We start from the raw sequence: 23,886 nt of genomic DNA, 5'->3' as shown, positions 1-23,886 counted from the left end.
AGACCAGAGGTCACTTCTTGTCCGTTGGAAGGCTGTGATTTTATTCTGTTAATGCAGCTGGGGAGGTTGCTGGGAATGAAACCATCTGGGGAGATGGCTTCTGTGTTAAGAGGTCAACACAATGTCTGCAGCTTCTGTGGCGGAGAGAATGACAGTAGAGCCAGTTGCCCTGCAGAACTCTAAGGGGCGCAGAAGGACAGAAGAACAGAAGAACAGCTCAGAAAAGGCATCAGTCAGCATCTTCTGAGCCTGGACTTTATACAGTAAAACCACCCTTCTGGATTTGAAATATTAGATTCATCCCAATTAACTTCCCCCCCCTCTGTCCTTGGAGAATATTGATCTCTGGTTTTGTAAGAAGTTTGGAGTATTGATAACCCATCTTTGTAAAAGTCCATTTAAAAATTTTACCTGTCTAGTAGCAACTCGATGTGCAATGTGTGTGTGTGACAGGTATTACATCAGAACAATCCAAATCATACAAAACAAGGTAGCATAGAACCATGAAACTGAGAGAGGAGAAGCCTGATTTTGAATAAACAAGCAGCAGGTGCATGGGCTCCGGTGTGAACAGATCCCAGCGAGGAAAGATCACCTTGGGTTTGGGTTTTGATAACTGTAAGCCCAAGTACCTAGAGAAGAAAAGAGAAAATGACCTGTGTGGACTGAGAGGAGGCTTCAAATATATCTGGAAAAATAAATAGATAAAAATAAAAATTAAAAAAAAGATGGGTTGTTGTTTTTTTTAATTTTTGAAAGGGGGAGAAAGATAGCCAATAAGGGTGAAGAAGTTACCTAAGAAACAAAGAAATGGAAATGCTTTAAAACGGCTTTGCAGGATTCCTTGTCTGGAAGCACCAGGCTTCTCTGACAAAAACCCATCCTTACAAAATATTTATATTAATATATGCAGGAGATCCAAACGGGCTGAATGCCAACTTCCTGATAAAGGGGTTCAGAGCTTTGGTTTTCCTGAGTAAGTTACGGAGATGCAAACGCCTTAGACATTTGCCTGTAGGCAGCAATTTCAAGAAGGAAATGTGAGGGTAGACCCAGAATGAAAGACAGGGCTTGGGAGAGATGGGTAGAAAAAGGAAAAAGAAAAGTTGCCACAGATCCAAATGGCTGTTAAGGCATACTCAAATTAATAACCAGTAAGAAGACAGCTAGCTACCTGTGAGGAGTGGGTGGTACAGTGGAAGTGTGTGGGGCCTACAACTAAGTGGGTCAAAATAATCCTCCCCTACAATAGTCTCCTATCAACACAGATTGTCTTGTTAAATTTCAACATTCCCACAAGAACACCAGGCAGGAAAAACAAAACAAGTTCAATCACTCATGATGGTGACACTGTTGCTTTATATATCTTGTTTGCTTTAGCATGTCGATAAAAATGGGCCCTTATCAAAATTGTGTCTTTATTAGCGTTTTTAAAGCTCACAACGCATTGGGCAACAGTGCAGCATCTTAGTTACTGTCTATATGCAGCGACCCTATCTATCACTGCTTCTTTGCCGAGGCGCTAACAAAGCTCAGGAATGAAGACCCACCGTGACAGAGGCCACCTGCCTGGTCTTTCCTGTCTTTACATAGGATGGAGCTCAAGACAAAGTCGAGTTAAAAACATAGAGAACAAGGGAAAAGGGGACTCTCCGTGTGCTGGTGGGGATGCGTTGTCTAGCTCCACTTTCTTGGAAGGCAAGCGTGGGAGGAGACGCTGAGCTTGGCAAATGCAGGTGGAGAAATGAGGGGAAAGAGGAGGGAAGGAGAGAAGAGACTGAGGGAGGAGAGTGAAGTAAAAGAAGAAGAAAGGTGGGCGTGCTGAAAATGAGATGTACGAACACGTTGGAAAAGTGGGTTTCCAGGGAGTTCGTTTTCCAGACGTAAGCACTGGTATAAAGATTCCAGGAAACCCCAGCTCTGAAAGGAAACCACGGAGGAATGGACGAAACGGAATCTCCTGCATGAGCCATAGCCTACATTTTCTTCAACCAACTCGAGACGCTCCTGAAGCTCTTCCCACTTAAGTCCAGGGTCAAGAAGCCTGACGTCCCACAGACCAGCGGCTGACGTCCCACAGACCAGCGGTGTGATGTCCCACAACAGACTGCAGGGATGTTTCCCACCCTGCTCTGGGCACGACTTTCCTAGTCATCCCTCCCGCCCCCGCCTCTGCCCCCCCCCGCCCCCCCCCCCCCCCCCGCAATAAGGACTCCCCAGTGATTGTCTGTGTAATGAAAGAGTTCCAGTCAAACAGAATGCTCAGTATAATCAACCTCGGGGGCAACCCTGAAGCCGGCAGATGTGACCAGCGCTCCTGGAAGACTCTAGTGATTATTGAAGTACTAAAAACCAGCCAGTAGGAGCCTGGGTAGCTCAGTCGGTAGAGCATCAGACTTTTAATCTGAGGGTCCAGGGTTCAAGTCCCTGTCCAGGCGGGATGTGGGTTCTTTTCTCTTAGTGAAGGTTCCAGTGACTATAAATCTTTGGGAGGCGTTGGGATTGGAGCAGATAAGCTATCTGGCAACGCTCATGCTAAACACTGTTTTAAATTTTCAGTCCAGTAGTCACAATAGCTGCTTTTCCATTATCTTTTAAAACAGTTCTTTAGGGCCGGGAGGTGGGTACAAAATCCAGAGCCTTCCCTAATTTTCTTCACATTTTTTTCTTGATTCCTAACTCATTCAAAAAGACAGGAATGACCTGGCAGAGGGGCGGCTTCTTGAAAGCTGGGCTCCTCCCCGTTGCGCCACAGCGATGGCCTCCAGCCTCCATGGAAACCGGTCTTTTCTCTTGTGTTTCTCAAACTTGTGTTATTACATATGTTCTGGGTGTAATGTGGACAACATTGGTCACGGGTCACCCTGCAGCCCAACTCGTCCTTGTCAGGATGGCCGAGTGGTCTAAGGCGCCAGACTCAAGCTCCTGCTTCCCTTGCTCGGGGTTTCTGGTCTCCGTATGGAGGCGTGGGTTCGAATCCCACTTCTGACAAGTTGTTTTGTTCTTGCTGTGTTCCCTGCAGTTTACCTGAGATTAGGAAGGAAGTGGGGCGGACGGCACCAAATCTTAGCCTCCTCCCGTTTTCAACCACATTTGACGCTTAGACAACTGGGCACCTGGTAGGAAGAAGGAAGAGGTGCTGCTCTACGGCCCAGGATGCACAGGACAGCTCCCTGAAGTGGTAACGAGAGTCTGTCTCACGATAAATCCTCACAAGTGCATATAGTTTAAAATTTTCAGGCGTTCTCCCTCCAGCGATGCCTGCCCACGCCTTTCTTCCCTCCCAGGCGTGCATCTCCTAAACCTCTAAGTGTCCCCGTGAGACTTGCAACCAGGGGAGCAGTGGTAATACCCTGAATCTGCCTCCAAGGCCCCCTTTTCTCTGACTTTTCAGTGAACTAAAGCAGCCCTGCCTCGGCTCTCCTGTTGCCTCTTCTATCCTAAGCCCTTCCTTGTTCCACTGTCCCCAGCTTTAATACACATACTCTCAAAAAAAAGTTCCAATATTACCAGAAGGCTTACTGTCAAATACATAAATAAGCCTTACTGTTCTCTTAATTTCTTGTTACCTCACCTAGATGCCACCAAAATTAACATTTTGAAACTGCACCAAACCCTTTTGGATTTACAGATTTTCATTCTCCTCAATAATATGCGTAACTGCTTTCATTAATTGATTTAGATGTTATGTATATATTTAATTTCCATTGTGTTATTATCTTTTAGTTATCAGAGTCCAAACTTATGATCCTTTGTCATTAAAGTCTTTGTTGAAGCCGATGTTAGCTCTCCTTCCTTTATAACCTGGTGCCAAGTCAGCCACATTTACTTCTTGGCTTCAAACACATAATTTTTCCTTATTTCATTTTTAATGAATTTGCATTGCTCTGAAGCAAAAATTCTTAGAGACAAAATGTGCTAAGAATGAGAGAAGGTATGTTTTTAAGTGAGATTCTGCAAATGTCAGGTGCCAAGGACTCAAGTATGAAACGCTGGCTCTCCCAGTGATGAGGTGTGGTGGTGAGAGTAGGCCAGGCTTCCACAGCCACAGGCAGCTGTGCCTTGTCCAGACTGAGATGTCGACTGGATCCCCTTCCTCATTTCCTTCTAAACTCTGCAGGGTGCCCACAGGCAGCTGTGCCTTGTCCAGACTGAGATGTCGACTGGATCCCCTTCTTGATTTCCTTCTAAACTCTGCAGGGTGCCGCTCTTCTCCAGGAAATTCCTAGCATCCTGCTTTCCCCCCTCTCTTCTGCCACAGAGTGTAGACTTTGTGTCATCTTGGCACAGAAGCAGGGCCATCACTCCCACAGCTGGGATCACATCCAGTTATTTCACATTTTTCTCCCAGGAGAGGATCACTGGTCCCTTCTCCTGTCACTTTCACCCATACTTTTTGTGTCCTAAGGGATGCATGGAGGGTGGGGTCAGATAAGCTGTGGCCTGGAACCTGGCATTATTAGCACCAGCAACCGCAACTGACCAAATGCCCCAAGCAATTTTTTCTGTGCACTGACAGAGCAGGTTCCTTGTGGATGTCCTCTCGTGAGTATTTACCCTCAGACCCCACAGAATATTGCAGGCACATTTCCATCTCCATTTCTGCCCTGTTGGTGCATTTCCATGAGCAGCAGTATAACCTGTCTGTCCACTGATCCATTTTCAGTGGCTTCGATGTTCTTATTCAGAAGTCCTGGCTCCAGCAACAGCTCAACTCACAATACGTTTGTAGGGACAAGAAAGACACCTTCAAGTGTGAGAGGGGCAGAGTCTAGTCTTATTCCCACGGGATTTCAAGTATAATGTTAGCCCCATCAATTCTTCCTGACACCCGGCTTTCTGATTCTTTCTCTCCTGCTATCACTGTCCTACAGAAACCCTAAGCCTCTGTCTGTGCATTTCCTGGGCAAAACCCATTACAGGCCAGATTTGCTCACTAGTGGTTGGGTAAATGGAGCTCATCTAAATTACATTAAATTAAATTGGTCAAAATTAAATTTCATTCCAGTGAGGAGCAGAAAATGGGACTGAAAAGCAACTTGAAGGAATATTTTTCCTTCTGAATTATCCTCCCCGCTCTTCGCATGAGGAATATGCCCAACTTACCAAACACACACTTATCTATACAGAAGCCTTATCACATCTGTCAAATCCCTCTTCATAATTTGAGAAGAGGCCACTTGTGCTGGTAGTTGTGGCTGAGTGGTTAAGGCGATAGACTAGAAATCCATTGGGGTTTCCTCACAAAGGTTCGAATCCTGCCGACTATGCCTAGGGCTTTCACTTTATACTAAAACTGTTAACTCGAAGAAAGCACGTGTATCTCTCTTGTACCAGTCTCCCTTCTCTTATCCAACCACAGTGGCCGCGTATTCCTTACCTAAACGTGTCCTATCGCAGCCCTAGCGAAAACAGGGCCTTTTCTCTCCCAAGTGTTGTCCAGAAAAAGCCACATGGGTAGGGTTATTTCCTCAAAAATTTTTCTTGCCTGGCAGGGCTCAAGGCTGTCTCCAGGTTTCTCTCTCCCAAACCCTGCTTGAACTAAGCTGTTTCAAAAAGAGACACTTTGGTGAAAGTGTTACATAAATTGTAGAGGATGTTTAGTCTACGTCACAAAATGGAAGCTATTTTACTGTTATTTTAAAACTGTATCAGTGTAAAATTGGGAATAGGAACTTAGGATAACTTTTTTAAATGAGGATGAAGAGACCAAGACCTCTAAGAAATTAAGAATATGATAGCAGGAAAAAAAAAAAGCAGTAAATAGAATATTGGAAGATCAACTTTAGAAAAACTCCACAAAATTTAGAAGGATGTCAAAGATTGAAAATAGTAGTGAAACTGAACTGAAAACCAAATCAGGGCATTCAGTATCTTCTGATCACTGCCAGTTCCAAAAGGAGACAGGAGAAAAACCGGAGGGGACTTTTATCAAAAAATACTAGAAAATTTGCAGGATTGCAGGACTTGATGATCCAGGTAGAAAGGCGTGACCATTGTTACTACTGTTTATGGTGTTGAATTTAGAAAATATTTCCTTACTTCAAAGTCACAAAGATATTTCTCTATGTTGCTTGTAGAAGCTTGCTTTATCTGTCTGTCTGTCTATTTTTTCATTTATTTCATTTTTACATTCAGATCCCCAGTCTACCTGGAACTGGCTTTCTGGATAATGTCAAAGGGATCAATTAAAAATTCTTTTCCATGGTGGTAGTCATTTGATCATTTCCTCCCTTGTATTCACTCACAACTTACGCAAAGACTATTCATTCTTACTATTTCTAAAGTACTTCCTTGCTCATAAAGCAAGGTATGGAGTGTGGGGTCTAAGTCTGAATTCTATTTAGTGTCATTGTCCATGAGCAATTCAATATTGTCTTGATTATGCTATCTTTAGGTCTTTAGTATTTGGTAAAGTGAGTTCTCTAATTTTGCTTTCCTTTTTAAAGATAACTTGGGATACTTTGGCCCTTTTTACTTTAATATTATATTTTTGTCAATTTATCAATCTCCAAAAACACAAACAAATAAAACAACAATACCTGGTGGTATTATTACAAATGACGCACTGGCTCTTTAGGTCAGTTTGGGGTAGAATTAATGTTTTTACAATATTGAGTGCTCCAATCTAAAATCTTTCTAGGAATCGGATGTTTAATATGACATTTAGTAGCATATTTACTTTAATTTTATTATTGCAGGTTGTTGCTTTTTTTTTTAATATTGGAGGGAATGTAAAATGGCTTAAAAATGAGCCTGGTTGAATACACTGGCCCTGGCCCAGTCTGTATAACTCTGGTACACGCACAGGAACCCACCTTGCATAAGCACTTTGAGATGAGAAAGACACGGACAACTGGTTTAACTGGAATTTCAGCTCCGGGCTTGGGTACACCTTTGCCTAATTTACAATATTGAGGTTAATGAATCATGCAGCCTGAATTTAAAGAGAATGTTCCCATAGCAGCTTTATGCTTACTTTTACTTGCATGATTTCATCTTTTATTATTGTTACAATTAGGCTATATGATATAAAGGAGAAACCCTAATGCAGGGGATTCTTAGGCTGTGGCACAGAATCATCAACCATTTTGTGAATTCCCTGGAATAGTTTGCTAAGTGGTGTGTTTAGTGTCTGTGAGAAGATGTGTAAGTTTCCATTCTGTTTGTCATGGGGTAGTAAACCTGCAAAGGTTTTAGAAATCTTCCCTAATAACTTCACAGTCCATTAAAGGGACAGAAGAGAAATTGCCAGCTTTATTTTCTGGTTTTGGTAAATGCATAAAATGCCTTTCAGTGGCCATGAGGCCCCAAGCAAATTCTTTTTTAACTAGTAAGAGCAGTTCTCTACATGGGCTGAGCACCTCTTCCCTCCATGACAACCAGCAGTCGCCCACATATTGAGGGCAGCTCCACAGCAGTGCCTTTGTTGGTTTTTCGTGTTCACACACCAATGCTGGCAGAGACCCCTAAAAAGTAAATGCAGCGAGGTTTATCTGAGCCATAATTCTAAGTCCATTATGGAACTTACTCTTCTTCTTTCCTTTTTATATATTACTGTCTTGTTGCTGCCTGGGGTAAACCACTTCCTTTTTTACATTTGGGATCCATATGCTGAACTATACAGTGCATTCTGTCTATAGAAGGTCATGGACCAGCACTTTCTGCAGAGTAACATTATCAATCGCTGTGCAAGTAAAAAAAAATTCATTTTTATTTGTTTTAGCTTTCCATCTTATCTGTGTGATTAGACTGCCAGAAGCAAGCACTTTCTCCAACATACCCCTGGGTGTGTTTACGAAGCTTCCTTCCCAGTGGACACTAATCTGTTCAGGGACATGGATTGTGCATTTCATTTCTAATTTCTCTTCTTTCCAACTCCTTCGTCCTGCTTTTCAAGTTTACATGTGTTTTTAGAATGGCCCTAGACCAAGAAGTGACTATCCAGGACACCAGCTATCACCCACCTGAAAGAATAGCTTGTTTACTAAAGAGGGGAAGTTTTATTTCTGTATTTAGCCAGCGCTACTTCTACACTCCTTTTAAAATTTCTTCCTCTGGCTATGTTTTCACACGGTGCTCCTGTGAGTTGCAGTAAAGCGCTGTCTGCAGGCGATGGAGATCATACATACGCAGTCGTGTTGGGTGAACACAATCCTGAGTCTGGTACAAGGTCCCAGCCTAAGAAGGTGAGCACTACGTATAAGGGTTTTGCATGGAATAGATGCTTTGCAAGTTTCCTCGTGTTCATTCGCTCGTTTTTAATCGCCGAGCGAATAAGAAGAGGTACCCCTGTGCACGTTTTGCTCATCCGGGTTAGCAGGGGAGTTCCGTTCTGCGGTCTTCCCTGTGCGCGCGGGAGCGCCCCCCGAGCGCAGCGGCGGCCGAGGGGGACTGCGCGCAATGCGCCAGCGAGTTTTGTTCAGTCGGGTGGCGCTGCTCAGGGTTTCCTCCCACTGTGTTATTTTATACATCGTTGTGCAGCCCTGAGCGATGCCTGCACACCCGCTGGGAACCCCACCAGCCCGGACCCCGAAGGCGCAGCTGGGTAAAGCTCCGCTGAATGCTGACAGCTCCGCTGCCGCCCTGCGGAGAGGACCGAGACCAGACTGCAGGTGCCTCGGCAGGACTGGGGAGGGTGCACCCCCCACGAGGAACCCGCCTGCCGGGGGTCCGGAAACATTTTCTGTCCCTGGGCGCTGGAAAAGGTCCCTGCGTACCAGCAGCCAGGCTTTGGCGCAGTTGGGAGCCTTCGCTGGGCACCTGCCCCTCGTTGGGGGCAAGCAGGATGACTTCGAAATGCCGCGCCTCTGGTGAGCTCCTCACCCATCGCTACAAGTGACAAAACTGAGACGTTTTCTTCAAGCATAACTTTCCCATTTCCTCTCAAACATAGTTCTCTTGCAAGCTCCTTCCCTGAATTTGCAAGAAATCGACACATTAAAGCTAGTTTTTTTTACAGGAGATGGACCTGATAACCAGGTGGAGAAAGCTCTCATGGCTGATATTGAGCAGATCTGCAGATAAGCGATGTGAAATCTCTAAGTTCGGTTTACCGGTCTACATAAGAACTAAAAATATCAACTTCGAGTTCTTAACTGTTAAATCTTTAATGAATAAAAGATGTTCAATCCAGGGGTGCTATGTCTAAGAAATGCTCACTCATTTATTTATTTTTTCTTAATGAAGAAAGCAAGGACCAGGACCACAAAGTGTCCGAGTTAATTGAGAGGAGGTTAGACTTCATAGATTCGGATGCTCAGCAAAAAAATAAGATGAGAGAAAATAAAAGTCCTTATGATTTCCTGGAAAATGTGTGAGTAGACTAACAATTAAGTACTAGCAGTAGAATTACTCTAACTCATCCAAGACGATTATGGAAACATATGCCACTCGTGAGGTTCCATGGTGTAATGGTTAGCACTCTGGACTCTGAATCCAGCGATCCGAGTTCAAATCTCGGTGGAACCTGCCTTGCCTTGTGTTTTTTCCTTCGAGAAAACTGTCCACCTAAAGGACCGGGTTCAATTTTGACTCTGACACCGTGATGTCCTAAACTGCCAACACACCTGCATCTGTGAGGACTCGGGAATAGAATTCCACTCAGCTTTAATGGAAATTATTTTATAAGGAAGAAAGGAAGCATCATAATGTCAGAGCAAGGAATGCTGACAGCAAAGACACTTTCTGGTGGAATACTGGACATCTCTTGGAGAGAACTGAAGTTCGGAGTGGCTGCTTATGCTCATGAGCAAGAGATCAGCTACGTAGTCGTGGCTGAGTGGTTAAGGTGGTGGGTTCAAAATCCACTGGGGTCTTCCTACACAGGTTCAAATCCTGCCAGCTCTGGAGCTTTCTTTGGAAATCTACGAAGGCCTTATTCTTGTGAGAACCTGTCTACCTGGAAGGAAAATTCCCCAGTGTGGTTCTTCTTGGTCCCAGTGGAAGACTCCACATGCTTCCCCAAACAGAATAAGGTTAACATTACTTTAGTACTTTAAAAACTAATAATAATTGGAGGTCCTGGCCCAGTGGTTGAGTGGATAACCCCATGTCAGGGCAAGTACAAGAAGCAATCAATGAGTACACAACTAAATGAAATAACCAAGCTTCTCTCTCTCCTTTCTCTCTCTCTCTCTCTCTCCCTTTCCCTCTCTCTCTTTCTCAAGTCATTGGAAAAATTTAAAAATTAATTAATTTTTTAAAAAAGGAATCAGATCACAGTCCCAATGGTAGGAATTAGACCACAGTCCTCATGGTGTTTCCTTCCACGCCCCCATCAAGAGAGCCTAGGCTTTGGTGATAACTTCATGTATCCTTCAGTCAAAACCCTGCTTTGAAGGCAGCCTTTCCTAAATAAAGCAGTGTTTGCTCTCCAAGGAGTTAGACCTTTCTACAAACACATGTAAAAGGAAGTTCCAGGAAATCTTGGATCATCTACAGTGAAAGCCAAGATTCAGAGTTATGGTCGCCAGGTTGTGAATAAAACTGAGCGTTCACAAGAAAACCACCACACAATTCAAGAAATGAGGGAAAGTCACTTTGTTTGTAATCCAATCAAAAGTTATGCCAGGCCGGCTTGTCCCAGGGTCTAGGTACAGTGTTGAAGAAAGAGAGAGAACGGAATGTTAACCACAGTTGAATATCTCCCTAGAAATTTCTAGGAAGGTTTGGTCTATCTGTGCCTTGGCAGCTTGCCAGTCACTTCTCTTGCCATTCAGCCTCTTACTCATTTTTGAAATTATCTAGACAGGTCATTCTCCTCCCCATTTCTGAGAGCAGTTGTATGCCTTCTTTTCTTTATTACTTGATCCATTTATCCAAGGGTCTAGCAATTTTACCTTTTTTTTTTTTCAGGTAAAATTTCAGCTTTGTAGGTAATCTCCATTTTATGTTTCTATTCTAAAGCATCAACTCAGCCATTTCCTTTATTATTTTTTTCCCTAAGCTTCACTTGGGTAATATTTGATGATTTTCTAATTTTGCCCAGTGAACCATTAAATCAATGCTGTTCAGCTTTTATTTTTATATCATATGTAATTTAAAACATCCATCTAAGTGTGTCTATGGCTACGAAAAACATTTTCAAAGTCATACTTTAGATCAAGTGTATTTGTATATCGGGACCTACAGAATGGAGGCCATCCGATGGCCAGGCCCACCTCATTAATCTGCACCCAAGTCAGCCTGCATTTACTGGAAACACCTCTTTGTCAAGGAGAGGTCAGGCCTTGATCTAACTGTGGTCCCTGAACCCAGAGAGACATAAACTGAAGTTACATGTGTGTTGCTTCAGTGGACGAGGACTGTCTCCCTTAAACCCCCATTCCTGTACTTTGTCCCTCCTCTTCCCCAACGCCTCTTCTGACTCCTGCCCTGGGTCCACCGTCCCGCGTCTCCTTCCTCTCTCTGCCCCTTTTCCAGGATTTTCCACTTGAATACTTTCTCTTCCCTTTCCCTTTCTCTGGGACAGGGGAAATCACAGCAATCCACCGTCTGCCTCCGTGCAGACATGGAAATCCCTTTATTCCAGGAATTTCTGAGTAGGTCTACGTGACAGTCCAGCAAGCAGGGAGCAAGCGGGCAGTTGAGGTGGAAGATAGATAAGACTGAAGAACATCTTCCATTATTTTGAGCTTCAAATATAGTTGGAGCAATCAAAACGAGGTCACTCTGTCCCAGAAAAAAGAGGACAGGAAGGTTGTGGTGCCATCTTTTTCCCTTTGACTAAGATTTCTGCTTTGTGGTGAAGGAAGCAGGATGTCTCCTGTGCGCAAGTTGGAAAGCCGTAAGAAAAGGACGCTTAGCAGAGGATGGTTTCGATCCATCGACCTCTGGGTTATGGGCCCAGCACGCTTCCGCTGCGCCACTCTGCTCACACCACAGGGAGGAGTTCTTGACATACCTGATTCTCACCCACTAGCCCCACACCTACGTTGCCATGATGCACGTGATTCCTGTCTTCTTCACTATTTCCCCCCATCTCCGGTCTGAGTTTTGCCTTCTTTCCTGCCATACAATCCACATCATCTTCACAGGATCATTGCCACAGCCTCCAGCAAATCTTCCATCTATAGAGGTCTCCAATCCTGGATGGATCCTTCTCCAAGTCTGTTTTCACTTTCAGCCTGGGGATTACTTTGTGGGAGAATGGAACTGAAAGCTCTTTCTTCTGTTTTGTAGAGGTTGAGAATTACACAACCCGGCTCTGCCGCGGGACTCCCTTGGCTCTCTGCCACTTACTAAATGTGTGACTTTGAGTGAGTTACTTAAGATCTGTGTCAGTTTCTTATCCTTCAAAACAAAGATGCAATGGTTGCAAGGTGCTTAGAAAAAATCCCGAGCAGAGAGCAACTTCTACATTAAATGCTGGATTTTATTCCCGTTTAAAAAAAAAGATTTTGATTTGCGAGAGAGGGGAGAGAGAGAAAGAGAGAGAGGAGGGCGGTAGGAATGAGAAGTATCAACTCATAGTAGTTGCTTCTCACATACGCCTTGACCCGGCAAGCCCAGGGTTTTGAACTGGGGACCTCGGCGTTCCAGGTTGACCCTTTATCCACCCACTGTGCCACCACTGGTCAGGCTGGATTTTATTCCTTTTGCTAGATAAATATCTCAATCAAGGTAAAGAGTGCTTTTTGTTTTTAGTGAAGTAAAACAGATGCAGAAATATGCACAACTCTCAAGCATTTGACTCTGTGACTTTTCATAATGTCCACACACCAGTTTGACCTAAATAGAAGTAGGTCACAATCAGCACCCAGAAGTTCCCACATGACCCCAAGCACTTCCCACTGAGATAACCACAATAGTCATATCTAATAACATAGGGAAACACTGCATTAAAAAAAAAATTGTATATAAGTGGAAGCGTCCAGATTTACTATTTCTGTTTTCTTTCCCTCAACATTATATTAAAGGTTTGTTGACTGTATTGCCATATACATATAGTATTCCATTGTAAAAACATAGCACAATCCTTTGACGTATTCCACTGCTGGGAATACAAACTTGCACATAAACAGGAACTGTCGTTAGTAACCAGATCCCACTTTACCTTCAAAATCAGAATGGAAATCAGGGTCCAGTGGAAAACTGTGAGAAGGGGAAGGTAAGATCGAGGTCTGATTACAGGGACAGGAAGAGGAATCAGTTAGTCGCCTGGTAGCTTGCAGGGAGGCCCTTCTTTTCTGCTTCCTGTGTTCTGATACCTGAGAATGTTCAAGAAATTCTTTATTTTTTAAAGTAGGAATCTATCCCAGAAGTCTTTATTTCTCATGCATACAAATTCTGGTCATTGTACCTAACAGGCATTAGGGGAGTCCCATCCTCCTGGGCAGAAAGATATTAAATCTGCGAGGTTTCTTCTCCCTCAGTTTTGTTAGATCCTTTCGCTCCTACACGGTGTTAGTTCAGTACATTTTATAAAGCGGTAAATCAAGAGAAAAGTTCAAATCAACTCAAAATTCTATGGGTGACACAGATTGTGTTAGGTGGGGGAAGGAGGAGTGATGGTCCTTGCTCCGAACAGACAGCAGGGAGGCAGTGGGGCCCACAGAAGCCATGTTGTCTTTTCGTTCCAGGTCCCACTCCGAGTTCCTGTGAACGGGGGATTCCATGCCAGCCACCCCTAAAGGGAGACAAAAAGGTATGATAACAAACGGTGCAGAAAGCAGCGTGGGTTCCTCCGAGACTTGAACCCGGGTCTCTGAGCTCAGGTTTTAGAGTTCTAACTCTTATGCCACTGAAGCCCACAGGCTGTGTGCATGTAAGCATCCTTCCCGATACAAAGTGTCATCTTTTCTGAACTAGCGTCGCCCTCTGTTAGGAGCGGAGATGCGCGTTCTGTCTCCCTCCGCCTCCAAGGCAGACAGTCTTTGCTCCTGCGCACCGGCTCCCGGTGCAAAATGCTAGCGCACTTCGGATTCCGAGGCCACAGAAGGGGGTCGGCGCTTCTCCGGAGCTCGGAGGCCATGAAGCCCAGCCGCGGGGCGACTTTACGCGTGTCGCCCCCAGCGCTGCCGCGTGGAACCGCCGCAGCTCCAGCCCCAACGCAGGGGTGCCTGGAAGGTTCGTGTCGTGGACATAGTGTGGTCAGACTCCTCTGACGCTACGACTCATGGGGACTCGAGGGTGATACGGGACAAAAAGCTCCAGTGTCTCAAAGCGGGGTTTGTCTGACACAGCTTCGACCTGCCTCTCCCACACTCCTCAGCAGTAAGATTCCCTGGGTCCAGGAGACATGAGTGGCCGGGACTGTCCACCGCCGTCTAGTGATGGTGGCGTCACCGCAAGAGCAGAAGGATCCCAGATTGTCGACCCCGAGGCCTGAGCAGAGAAGCCCATGGTCTTTACTGAGAGTAATAATGGCAGATGTCAGTATTTGAGCCTTCACAAGGCCCGTGGAGAAGGATCGCTTGCCGCCAGGACATTTCCATTGCATGAAGACAGCTGATACACAAATTCCTCCGCAGGAGTTAACCACTCGTTAACGCTGGCGGGACCCTCAGGATGCGCTCTGCCACCTGAGTGACAGAATCTCTCCAGATGCTTCCCCCACCTCGCCCCGACGGCCTCTGATCCACTCACGGAGAGGCCATAGTGACTGGGAGGTGCTGCTTGGAATAAGAACAAAAATGTGGTCAAATTGCATGATTTCTTCAAGTGAATTCAGAACTCTGGCTTGCAACGAGCAATCCCCTCCCCTATTAACTAATGAGCCCAAGATCAGACCCAGTGATGCAACCTGCACGGCCTACCCCCGCCCTGAGAGTGTGCAGACTCGGAATTAGGAAGGGAAATTCTTGTGCGGTGCCAGCTGTGTCCGTGTGATGGACATAGAATTAAGCAGGACACCAAGCACTGGCTCTGCCCTTGGAGATTTTGGTTTATAATGATGGGAAAGCCAGAAAGTATTAATAAAATACCATCCACACTGGGAGTGTTAGGGGTACCAAAGGCAACTAACTGGAGGCTAAGAGCATGTTTTTCAAATAAGAATAAAAACTGGATGTTTCATTACTTTTTGAGAGATTGAAGATACTGTTTAGATGGGAGACTTAGCCCACACTTTCCATATATAAGATACAAGATAGAAACAGTCTATACACTGGTCGCCCAGATAGCAATTCCATAGTGAAAGTCAGAGGAGCTGAGACGATGTTGATGGTGGACTGGGACCACAGTTCAGACTAGGGCTTTAGGGTCTCCAATGCATGCTTTGAACTGTGAAAATCAAAGCGCATCCTGGGTGACTTCAAGGAGCACTAGAGATTCCAAATGGGCTTCCACCCTCAGTATACTGGTGAGCGTGGTCTTGTTCTCCACAAGACAGATCAGTTCCACATCACAGGAGTTGTTCATACCAGTCTGTGGGAACTGGATTAAAGTCTTCGTGTTCACTCACAGGCATTTTATTTGTTTCCCCCCGAACAAAATGCCACTGGACAATTCTTCTCCCCACCTTTCCCAAGATAAAGCTTGTTCAAACCAAAACATTTTTGCACGTGATTGAACCAATTTACATTCCCATATATGACCATCCGGTTTTACATCCTTGATAACACTTTGTATTATTTGTGTTTTGTTATTTTATTTTTTTCATGTGTCAACCTGCTGAACCGTGGTGCCCAGATATATAGTCAACCATTATTCTGTTTCTGTGACAGTGTTTTGGATGATATTAGCATTTAAATTGGTGGATTCTGAGTAAAGCAGATTGTCTTCCATGATGTAGGTGGACCTCATCTAACTGAAGGCACAAATAAAGCACAAAGATGACCTCCTGAGCAAAAGTGAATTCTGCCAAGACAGCCTCCAGACTTGAACTGTAGCACCAACTCTCCCTAGGTCATCAGCTCATTCTACAGATCTGAACTTGTCATCCTCCATAACTGCCTGAGCTATTTACTCAAAATAAACCTATATACATACACATCCTATTGGATTTGTTTCTCTGGAGAACTCTGACTACGGACACAGTCTTTTGTTAGGCACAGGTAATAGAAATAACTTGCCTGGTACTTGGTGGCCAGCAATAAATTTTTTCCCAATGTTGATGAAATCTAAGTTACACATAAACACTTTCTTTTGTGGTGACAGTTTTTGGTGCCATTTTAGAAATTCCTGCATATTCCGAACTCATGAAGAAACTATCCTAAGTTATCTTACAGAAGCATTATTGCTTTACCTTTCAAGTTTAACTATGCATTTCATCTGATTTGAGTTTTGTATATGTTGTAATTAATTTATTTCCCTATTGATATACAACTGAGCCACCAGTTTATTGAATTTCAATTAATTGAAAAGAACAGCCTTTCCCTAGAGTACTGCAGGATCACCTTTTTTAAAAAAATCAAATGACTATATGAGTGGGTCTCTTTAGGATAAGCTCTGTTCCAATGTTTAGTGATTTTTTTTCCTTTCAGGAGGCTTTAATTCATAAAGCCTAACATACATTCACAAGCACACTGCTTGGAGCTTCAGATCTTGTTGAAAGAAGCGATGTTGACACTTCTCAAATGTACTTGGAAATTGGGGCAGGAGGATCTCCTCTTCGCACAAGTGTGTGACTAATGGCAATTGGCCTCCATACTTCTGATCTGCATCTTGTGGAGGCTCAAGTCCGGGGGCACCAGCTTGGGGTTGCCCAGGTCAGCCAATACAGCTGGATGGAGCACACACAGCCCCCAGATGCTGTCCGGAGAATGGTGTCAGCATCGCCATTCCAGGGTTTGATGTCTAGGAGGATAGAGGAATTAAACACCTCCGTGGGCTTTTTTACCTTCTTCTTGGCATATTGCCCCAGAAGCTCTTTGTGCATGTAAGTGGGAGGCAGGTGCCAGACAACTGCATTCTTATTAACTATCAACGAGTCTTCTAAGTCCCCTGTCATTAAAACTAGCTTCTCTTCTGGGCCTCAAAGTAGCTGTGGCTTCTCTGATCAGCGTGGCCAGGACTGGAAGCGACACCAGCAGGGGAGGGGGCGGGTCCTCAGCAGCTCAGTTCCCAGAGCCCAGCAGTGGCCCGTCGACGAGCGTTCCGGTAGACAGAGGAGCAGCATCTGCGCCTGCAGGATCCAGGGTACCCGGCGTAAATGCTGCAGCTTTCACGTTAAAGAAAGGCGGAATGCAACACTTGATCCTACGCAGTGACATGATTGCCGGGAAGTTTGAAATGGTGACTGAATACAGAAGTGGTCTTTCCACCTCCCGGTGTTGGAATCTAGCCCCAGTCTCCCGTGGGGCAGGGGTGAGGTGGGGGGCTGGGGATGACACTACTACCCTAACGAGGAGTAACTCCTTACCAGACCCACTGATTACATGGAGTCCTTCACTGACCCAAGACAGCAACCTGAGAAATGGGGCTATTTCTATGGGGGAAGGAAACAACATGGAGACTCCTGAGAAGGCAGTCTTCCAGTGGGTCTGGTGGCGGGGACACGCGGGTGTCCCCATACTTGAGGAGGTCTCCGCGGACGGGAGAGTGATCGCACACTTTTCAAAAATGAAAGGGTGATGGCGACTCCCCTCTCCATGCTGTGGGGCTCTGGCTTGGCAAATTTAGACAAGAACCTTGAACATGTGGGGGGTTTTTTCATCCGAAGATGGAAAAAAGAAACCCCGTAGTCGGCAGGATTCGAACCTGCGCGGGGAAACCCCAATGGATTTCTAGTCCATCGCCTTAACCACTCGGCCACGACTACACGACCAGAGGTAGGAGTCTTCAAGTTCTATACAACAAAGAGCACAAACAAAGGTAACCACTGCCACCTACACAAGTAGTAGGCTTTGTGAGATAAACCCAGACCTTCAGGTAAAATGATTGTTGTCCACCATTTATACATATCAGTCATTTTTTGTGTGTGCACACATTTTTAGCAAACATGTATGACCCTCCCCCACCAGTCATTTGGAATGCTAACTTTGAGTGAAGTTAAATACTGAAGAAATACAAAAAACTTGTATTTAATAATACCTGTGTAATAGAACGCAATTAGTGATGTGTTGAAACTAAAATTATTAATCAACTGTTTGTTTGTTTTAGAGTAGCAGTGAACAAGGACTAGACATAGCCTCAACTCCTGTTTTACAAGACCAGGGGGAAAAAAATAGCAGAATGGATCCCAGTAAAGGAAGAGAATCAGGCTTGAGTTGCAGGAAACAAAAATTAGTTATTATTTTAGCTCTAAACTGGAAACAAGCCAAGTATTCATCTACAATAGAAAAAAATTGTTTTATTCATACAATGAAATACCACACCACAAAAAGAAAGCACCAAAGAGCGAAAGCACTACAAGCACATACAACCACATGGATAAAATCTAACAAATTCATAAAGCCAGACAAAATACATACCATAGCGCATTCCATTTTTGAAAGTTTGGAAACAGGTGAAACAATTTATGATGTTAGGAAACAGAATAATGAAGGTAGAGACTGGGAGTTCCAACCGCCTTTGGGAGGCGTTTCTGAGATTCTGGTAATGATTGTTTCCCACATTGGGTGCTGAGTAGAGGAGTGCGCTTACTTTGTGTAAATATATTGAGTCATTCACCTTCATATGCTTTTTGTGTATCCATTAAACTTCAGAAAATATTTTTCTTTTAAAAAATTCATCTGTAGAATATAATACTTTGGCCGTATCTGAAAGGTATGTTAAAATGAATATTTATTGATGGCATTCTAAGATATTCATTATGTGTTTTTAATTAAAAAAAACAAGTTATTACTAAAATTCTACTCATTGTGCAAATAACTAAGGCAGGGTTATATCTTACATTATTAACCTATGTGTATTTTGTAAACTTCTATCCTTTTCTGTTTAGTTTTGTCAGAAACTGCCAAACTGTCTTCCAAAGTGACTATACCACTTTGTATGCCCACCAGCAATAAATGACAAATGTATTCTTTCTTTCTACTTACTGATTTTAGAAAAACATTTGTTGTTCCACTTATTTATGCATTCATTAGTTGATTGATGTATTTTCTCCTAAATTCAGAAAACTGCTTATCTCTTTACTAGGGAGTCTAGGGTTAGAGATTAAAAGTGTGACTTTGGGATCAAATTGCTAAATTGAAGTCCTGGCTTCCCAATTTACCGGTTATGTGACCTTGGGCAGGTAATTCAACTTATCTGTGTCGCAGTTTCCAGTTGTAAAGTAGGAACAATAATACAGAAATGACTTCATTAGGTTGTTTCAAGAATAGATGTAATGCACTAAAGCACTGCCTGGCACACCATACAGAGTGTTAAATAATAGTTGATCTCATGTGGTCTCTCCCTCCTGATGGCCAGTTATCCACATGTTGGCCCTCCTTCCTGTTCTTTACATCTACCATCCATCTTCTCCTTTTGAATCACGGAGGAGCTGTAAAAGCATATCCTATACAACCGATTAGCTTTGTCACAGCATCAGTTCAATTCTTCCCGGTATAACTTTAATTATCTTGCTGCATTTTAAATATGCTTGCAATGTTTTTAGTTTTCATTTAGTGTCTTTTTATTTCAACGCGTTGTCTCTCAGCTTTCTTTTGTGTTTCTTTCAGGCCATGTTTTCTTGCAGTTTACTGAGAATACCAAATTGTTTCTTTAAATTTTCAGTTCCTATAGATCTAGATGTTGAAATAGCAGAATGGATATTCCTTCGACGGCAACTTTGTTTTCGTATACTCAATATTAGGATTTCCAAGTTAAGTTTTGTCGTTTAACAGTTGAGTAACTTGATCTTAGCCCCTGTCCAAATTCTGGGGAAGCAGCAGACAAGCACAAAAATACGTGGGCCCCATATTTAAAAACACAAATCCCACCGACTTCTGTTGCATTTTTTCCTGCAAAGGACGCACCGAGAGAGACTGGCATTGGGCTCATTCGCAGACATGTGCTGGCGACGCAGGCATACTGCACTACAGTCAAGGAAAAACATGGGGCCGCCACCTCCAGATTCTTTCAACACTTGTAAACATGTGAGTTGCGACCCATTTGGGAGTCATGAAAGCAATATGGTCGCGACCAGAATTTTTAAACAAAAGAATAGAACACTGAATGGAGTGCAGGACAGGTCATAAAGGTACGTAATGTATATTGCAATGCTTGTTTGCGAAAATGCGTATTTCTTTTGCTCTGCCCAGTCACACAAGCTCAAGACGCAGCGATTCAACGCACACCTCCACCTGAGTCGAGACCCCTAGGCCTGCGCCCCTGGCTCTTCACCGTGGCCGAGGCCTCTGGGAGATGGAGTTCCGCGCGTGGAGCACTCTGGGAATCGTAGTCCTGTGTGTCCATCCGCGCTTCAACGCACTGGCGAGCGGGGCGGTTCCGATCTAGTCGCGACCGGAAGTGGCCGTTGAAGCCGCTGTGGGCGGGGAAAGAGATTTACGCCGGGGAAGTCCAGCCGCTCCGGCTCCTTTCCCTGGGTTTGGTGATCCTTTCGGTGCTTCCGGACCTGCCACCGGAGCGTGCGGATCCCTATGGAGGGACGCCCAGGTATCACCATGGCAACCGCCAGCCCTCGGGTCGTGTGACGTCACCCTTTTCGCCGGGTGCTCCAGGCTTCTGCGGGAGGGAGCTGGGGAGTCCTGGAAGGGGGCGCCCCTCTCCGTCTTCAGCGCGGGCGGTTCCGGCGTGAACCCGCGGAAGGCTTTGTTCTTTTGTTCCGTTCTGGGAGGAAGGACCGGAGCTGGGCCCCGCCCCAGTCCTGCAGCTCCCGCTTTCCGCCCCCTGCAACAGCTGGGGGTTCCCAAATGCGCCCCGCAGGTGTGCGAGCCCGCGAGCGTGCGCGAAGGTAACAGGCAGCCCTGTGGGCGCCTCCGGCCAGATTCTAGGGGAGGCATCAAGGGCTTTCTTCATCCGGGCCCGAACCTGCGTCCTCAGTCTCCACTGTTTGTTCAGCGGGAGTGCCACTTTGTGACAGCTCTCTCCGGGCACGTATCTTTTTCTAGGACCTCTTGGTCACTAGGCAAAACTGAGGCTTGATTGTGACGCATGCTGCTGACCCTTCCTGTGTCTTTCAGGTGCCATCCTCGGCGTGTGTTAAGGTTCTGAGTCTTTGTGGAACTTTCTGAGCCCCAAACGGAGGACCCAGCTGGAGGGTCGCCGCTTGGGAAACCTGGTGACCGGGTTCCAGAGGAACGGGATGAGCTCCTGAAATGGAAGGTAGTGGGGGCGCCTGGGGGGGAGAGCGCAATGATGGAGGAAAGAGAATAAATAGCCTTAACTTGAAGATCAATTACTTAACAGCTGGAAGAGATGGAAGGAGGAAGCCTTATATTTAAGGACCAAGAAAAGAGAACGAATTACATTACAAGGAGAGACTTAGAGGAAGGTTAACTCTCTAACTTCGAGTTTGGGGAGTGAAAAGAAGCAAGGATTCTGAATATCTGTGATTCTCATATGACTTCTGTTTGTTAAATATTAGAAAGATAAGCTTGCTGTCAGCAAAATGTCTTGGTAATCATCCTTTCAATGAAAAAATCAGTTTTTTAAAATACCGTTGGGAGATGGGCGATATTAAAATATCTGTTAAGCCTATGCCTGAACAAATGTGGCATTAAACTCCCATTTTGTATGCAGACTTTTCCCTTGTGACTTTTTTTTAGTTCCTTATATTAGGCAAAAGTGCCTGTTTTTTAACTTCTGCGTTGATCTTCGTTTATAGTCCCCAAAAGCAAAAGTGTCCTCGCTCTCACACTGCTGTCTTTCAGATATGTCATATCAACTGCTAAAACTTCTATTCAAATTCTTTTCTAAGCAAAATTGCCTCAGGTCCTTTGATGCATGTTCTTGTGACATATCCAGACCTCTACTCTGAAAACTGGACTGCATGAGAGCATGCTTCTTAAAAACTAAACAGTTTTTAAGTTTAGTGGATGTGCTTTGAAAAATACCTGAAAATATGATGTACTAACTTCTTTTCATCTGGCTTGTATTTCTGCTGTTTAATATCAGACTGTATTTGCATGAAAAAATTAGTAATATTATGCTATAAACCTTAGCTCTTTTTTACATTAATTGCAGTGAACTAGATTCATTTCATGTTTGTGTAACAGAATTGTTTTTTATCCTTAATGTCAGGGTTTCACATTTATTATTGTTCAATATTTTGGACAAGAGCTCCAGCTTGTCAGAATAATTAAGTATGTTATTCATTCTTTTAACTGTCTTTTCCAACTTTGTGTAACTAGTATATTTAATGAGTATTCCTTCTATTCCTATATGTCATCAAACAGGTCAGAGTAAGGAAAGAGCTCTGTTACATGTCCCTTTAGACTTTCCTCTGCGTTGTCACAGTCTTTACATTCTTTAGGTATGACTATGCAGTCAGGTTTGGTTTAACCTATATATTACTAAACGGTTCTTTTTCTTGCATTTACTTAATATTATTAGAAGTCTTAACATTATTTATGTTATTTATGCAGGTAAAACTATGCCTTATATTTGTCTCAAGTCTTTATTTTTTAAAGAGTACAAAGAATCTGTTATTTCTAAGAACTGCATGTGTATCTACAGTTATCTCAAAATAAAAATGTTTTAAAAAATCAACTGACTTTCATGATATTACTAATGAGCAATTGGAAATTATAATAAAAAATAACTGCATTTACAATATTATCCAAAATATGCAACAGGAACACAGCTAACAAAATGTTCAAAATCTGGACACTGAAAGCTACAAAACACTGCTGAAAAAAAACCAAGGATGATTTGATACACCTGTTTATTGCAAAATGATTATAATAAGGGCACATACCTAACACCTCACAAAGTTGCCTTTTGTGTGTATCTGTGTGGTGAGAACATTCAGGATTTACTCTCAGCAACTTTTAAGTATATAATGTAATATTGTTAATTGTAGTCACCATGCCGTACATTAGATCCCTGGAACTAATTTATAACTGGAAGTTTGTACCCTGTGATATTTTGAGGTCTTTTATGATTCTATATGAATTTTAGGATTTTTTCCCTATTTTTGTAAAAAATTCCATTGTAGTTTTGATAGGGATTACATTGAATCTATAGCTGGCTTTGAGTAGTATGGACACTCTAATATACACTGTTCTGATCCATGAACACAGGATATCTTTAAATTTATTTGTATCTTCAGTTTCTTTCATCATTGTCATATTGTTTTCACTGTGCAGACCTTTCACCTCTTTGGTTAAATTTATACCTAGTATTTTATTGTTTTTGATGCTGTTCTAAATGGAATTGTTTTATTTTGCAGATATTTCCTTATTAGTGTATAGAAATACTGCTGATTTTTGTATGTTAATTTTGTATTCTGCAACTTTACCAAATTTATTAGTTCTAATGTTATTTTGGTAGAGTCCTTAGGATTTTCTACATATGTCATCTGCAAAGAGAAACAATTACATTTCTTCCCTTCTAATTTGGATGCCTTTTATTTATTTTACTAACTGCTCTGGCTAGAAATTCCAGTACTATGATGAATAGCTAGTACGCATGGGCACCCTCTTCTTGTTTATAATCTTAGAGGAAAAGCTTCCAACCTTTCATCATTGAGTATATTAGCTGTGGGCTTGTCATATATGCTTATGTTGAGGTACATTCCTTCTACACCAATTTGTTGAGAATTTTTATAATAAAAGGATGTTGAACTTTTTCAAATGCTATTTCTACATCTTACATTGAGATGGTCATATGAACTTTATCTTTCATTTTTTAATATGGTGTATCACATTTATTGATTTGGATATGTTGAACCATCCTTGCATCCCAGGAATAAATCCTACTTGATTATGATGTACGATCCACTTAAGCTGCTGTTGAATTCAGCCTGCTAATATTTTGTTGAGAATTTTTGCATCTCTGTTCATCAGGGATATTGGCCTGTGGTTTTATTTCCTTGTAATTTTCTTATCTGGCTTG

At 43.4% G+C, this 23,886-nt stretch overlaps 1 protein-coding gene and 5 non-coding genes across 7 annotated transcripts in view; 4 read left to right on the top strand and 2 right to left on the bottom strand.

Annotated features, from left to right (window-relative positions):
* Window positions 1–2,365: 2,365 nt before the first annotated feature.
* Window positions 2,366–2,438, top strand: TRNAK-UUU (transfer RNA lysine (anticodon UUU)). Its single transcript has one exon. It is a non-coding gene; the product is annotated as a tRNA-Lys (tRNA).
* A 446-nt stretch (window positions 2,439–2,884) lies between these two features.
* TRNAL-CAA (transfer RNA leucine (anticodon CAA)) lies at window positions 2,885–2,991 on the top strand. Its single transcript has 2 exons — window positions 2,885–2,922; window positions 2,946–2,991. It is a non-coding gene; the product is annotated as a tRNA-Leu (tRNA).
* Window positions 2,992–9,399: 6,408 nt separating this feature from the next.
* Window positions 9,400–9,471, top strand: TRNAQ-CUG (transfer RNA glutamine (anticodon CUG)). Its single transcript has one exon. It is a non-coding gene; the product is annotated as a tRNA-Gln (tRNA).
* Window positions 9,472–11,804: 2,333 nt separating this feature from the next.
* On the bottom strand, window positions 11,805–11,876 carry TRNAM-CAU (transfer RNA methionine (anticodon CAU)). Its single transcript has one exon. It is a non-coding gene; the product is annotated as a tRNA-Met (tRNA).
* A 5,746-nt stretch (window positions 11,877–17,622) lies between these two features.
* TRNAS-AGA (transfer RNA serine (anticodon AGA)) lies at window positions 17,623–17,704 on the bottom strand. The gene has a single exon. It is a non-coding gene; the product is annotated as a tRNA-Ser (tRNA).
* Window positions 17,705–19,876: 2,172 nt separating this feature from the next.
* Window positions 19,877–23,886, top strand: part of ZNF184 (zinc finger protein 184) — a 28,729-nt gene continuing 24,719 nt past the window's right edge. For both annotated transcript variants that reach the window (XM_066353526.1, XM_066353525.1), the window contains exons 1-2: window positions 19,877–20,484; window positions 21,012–21,153. In XM_066353526.1, the coding sequence (XP_066209623.1) occupies window positions 21,147–21,153 (7 nt within the window). In that variant the 5' untranslated portion in view covers window positions 19,877–20,484; window positions 21,012–21,146. The remainder of the gene's footprint in view (window positions 20,485–21,011; window positions 21,154–23,886) is intronic.

The sequence above is a fragment of the Saccopteryx leptura genome, chromosome 11 (assembly GCF_036850995.1).
Source record: "Saccopteryx leptura isolate mSacLep1 chromosome 11, mSacLep1_pri_phased_curated, whole genome shotgun sequence".
NCBI classification, from domain to species: domain Eukaryota; kingdom Metazoa; phylum Chordata; class Mammalia; order Chiroptera; family Emballonuridae; genus Saccopteryx; species Saccopteryx leptura.
This window is presented reverse-complemented; position numbering and strand designations above follow the sequence as displayed.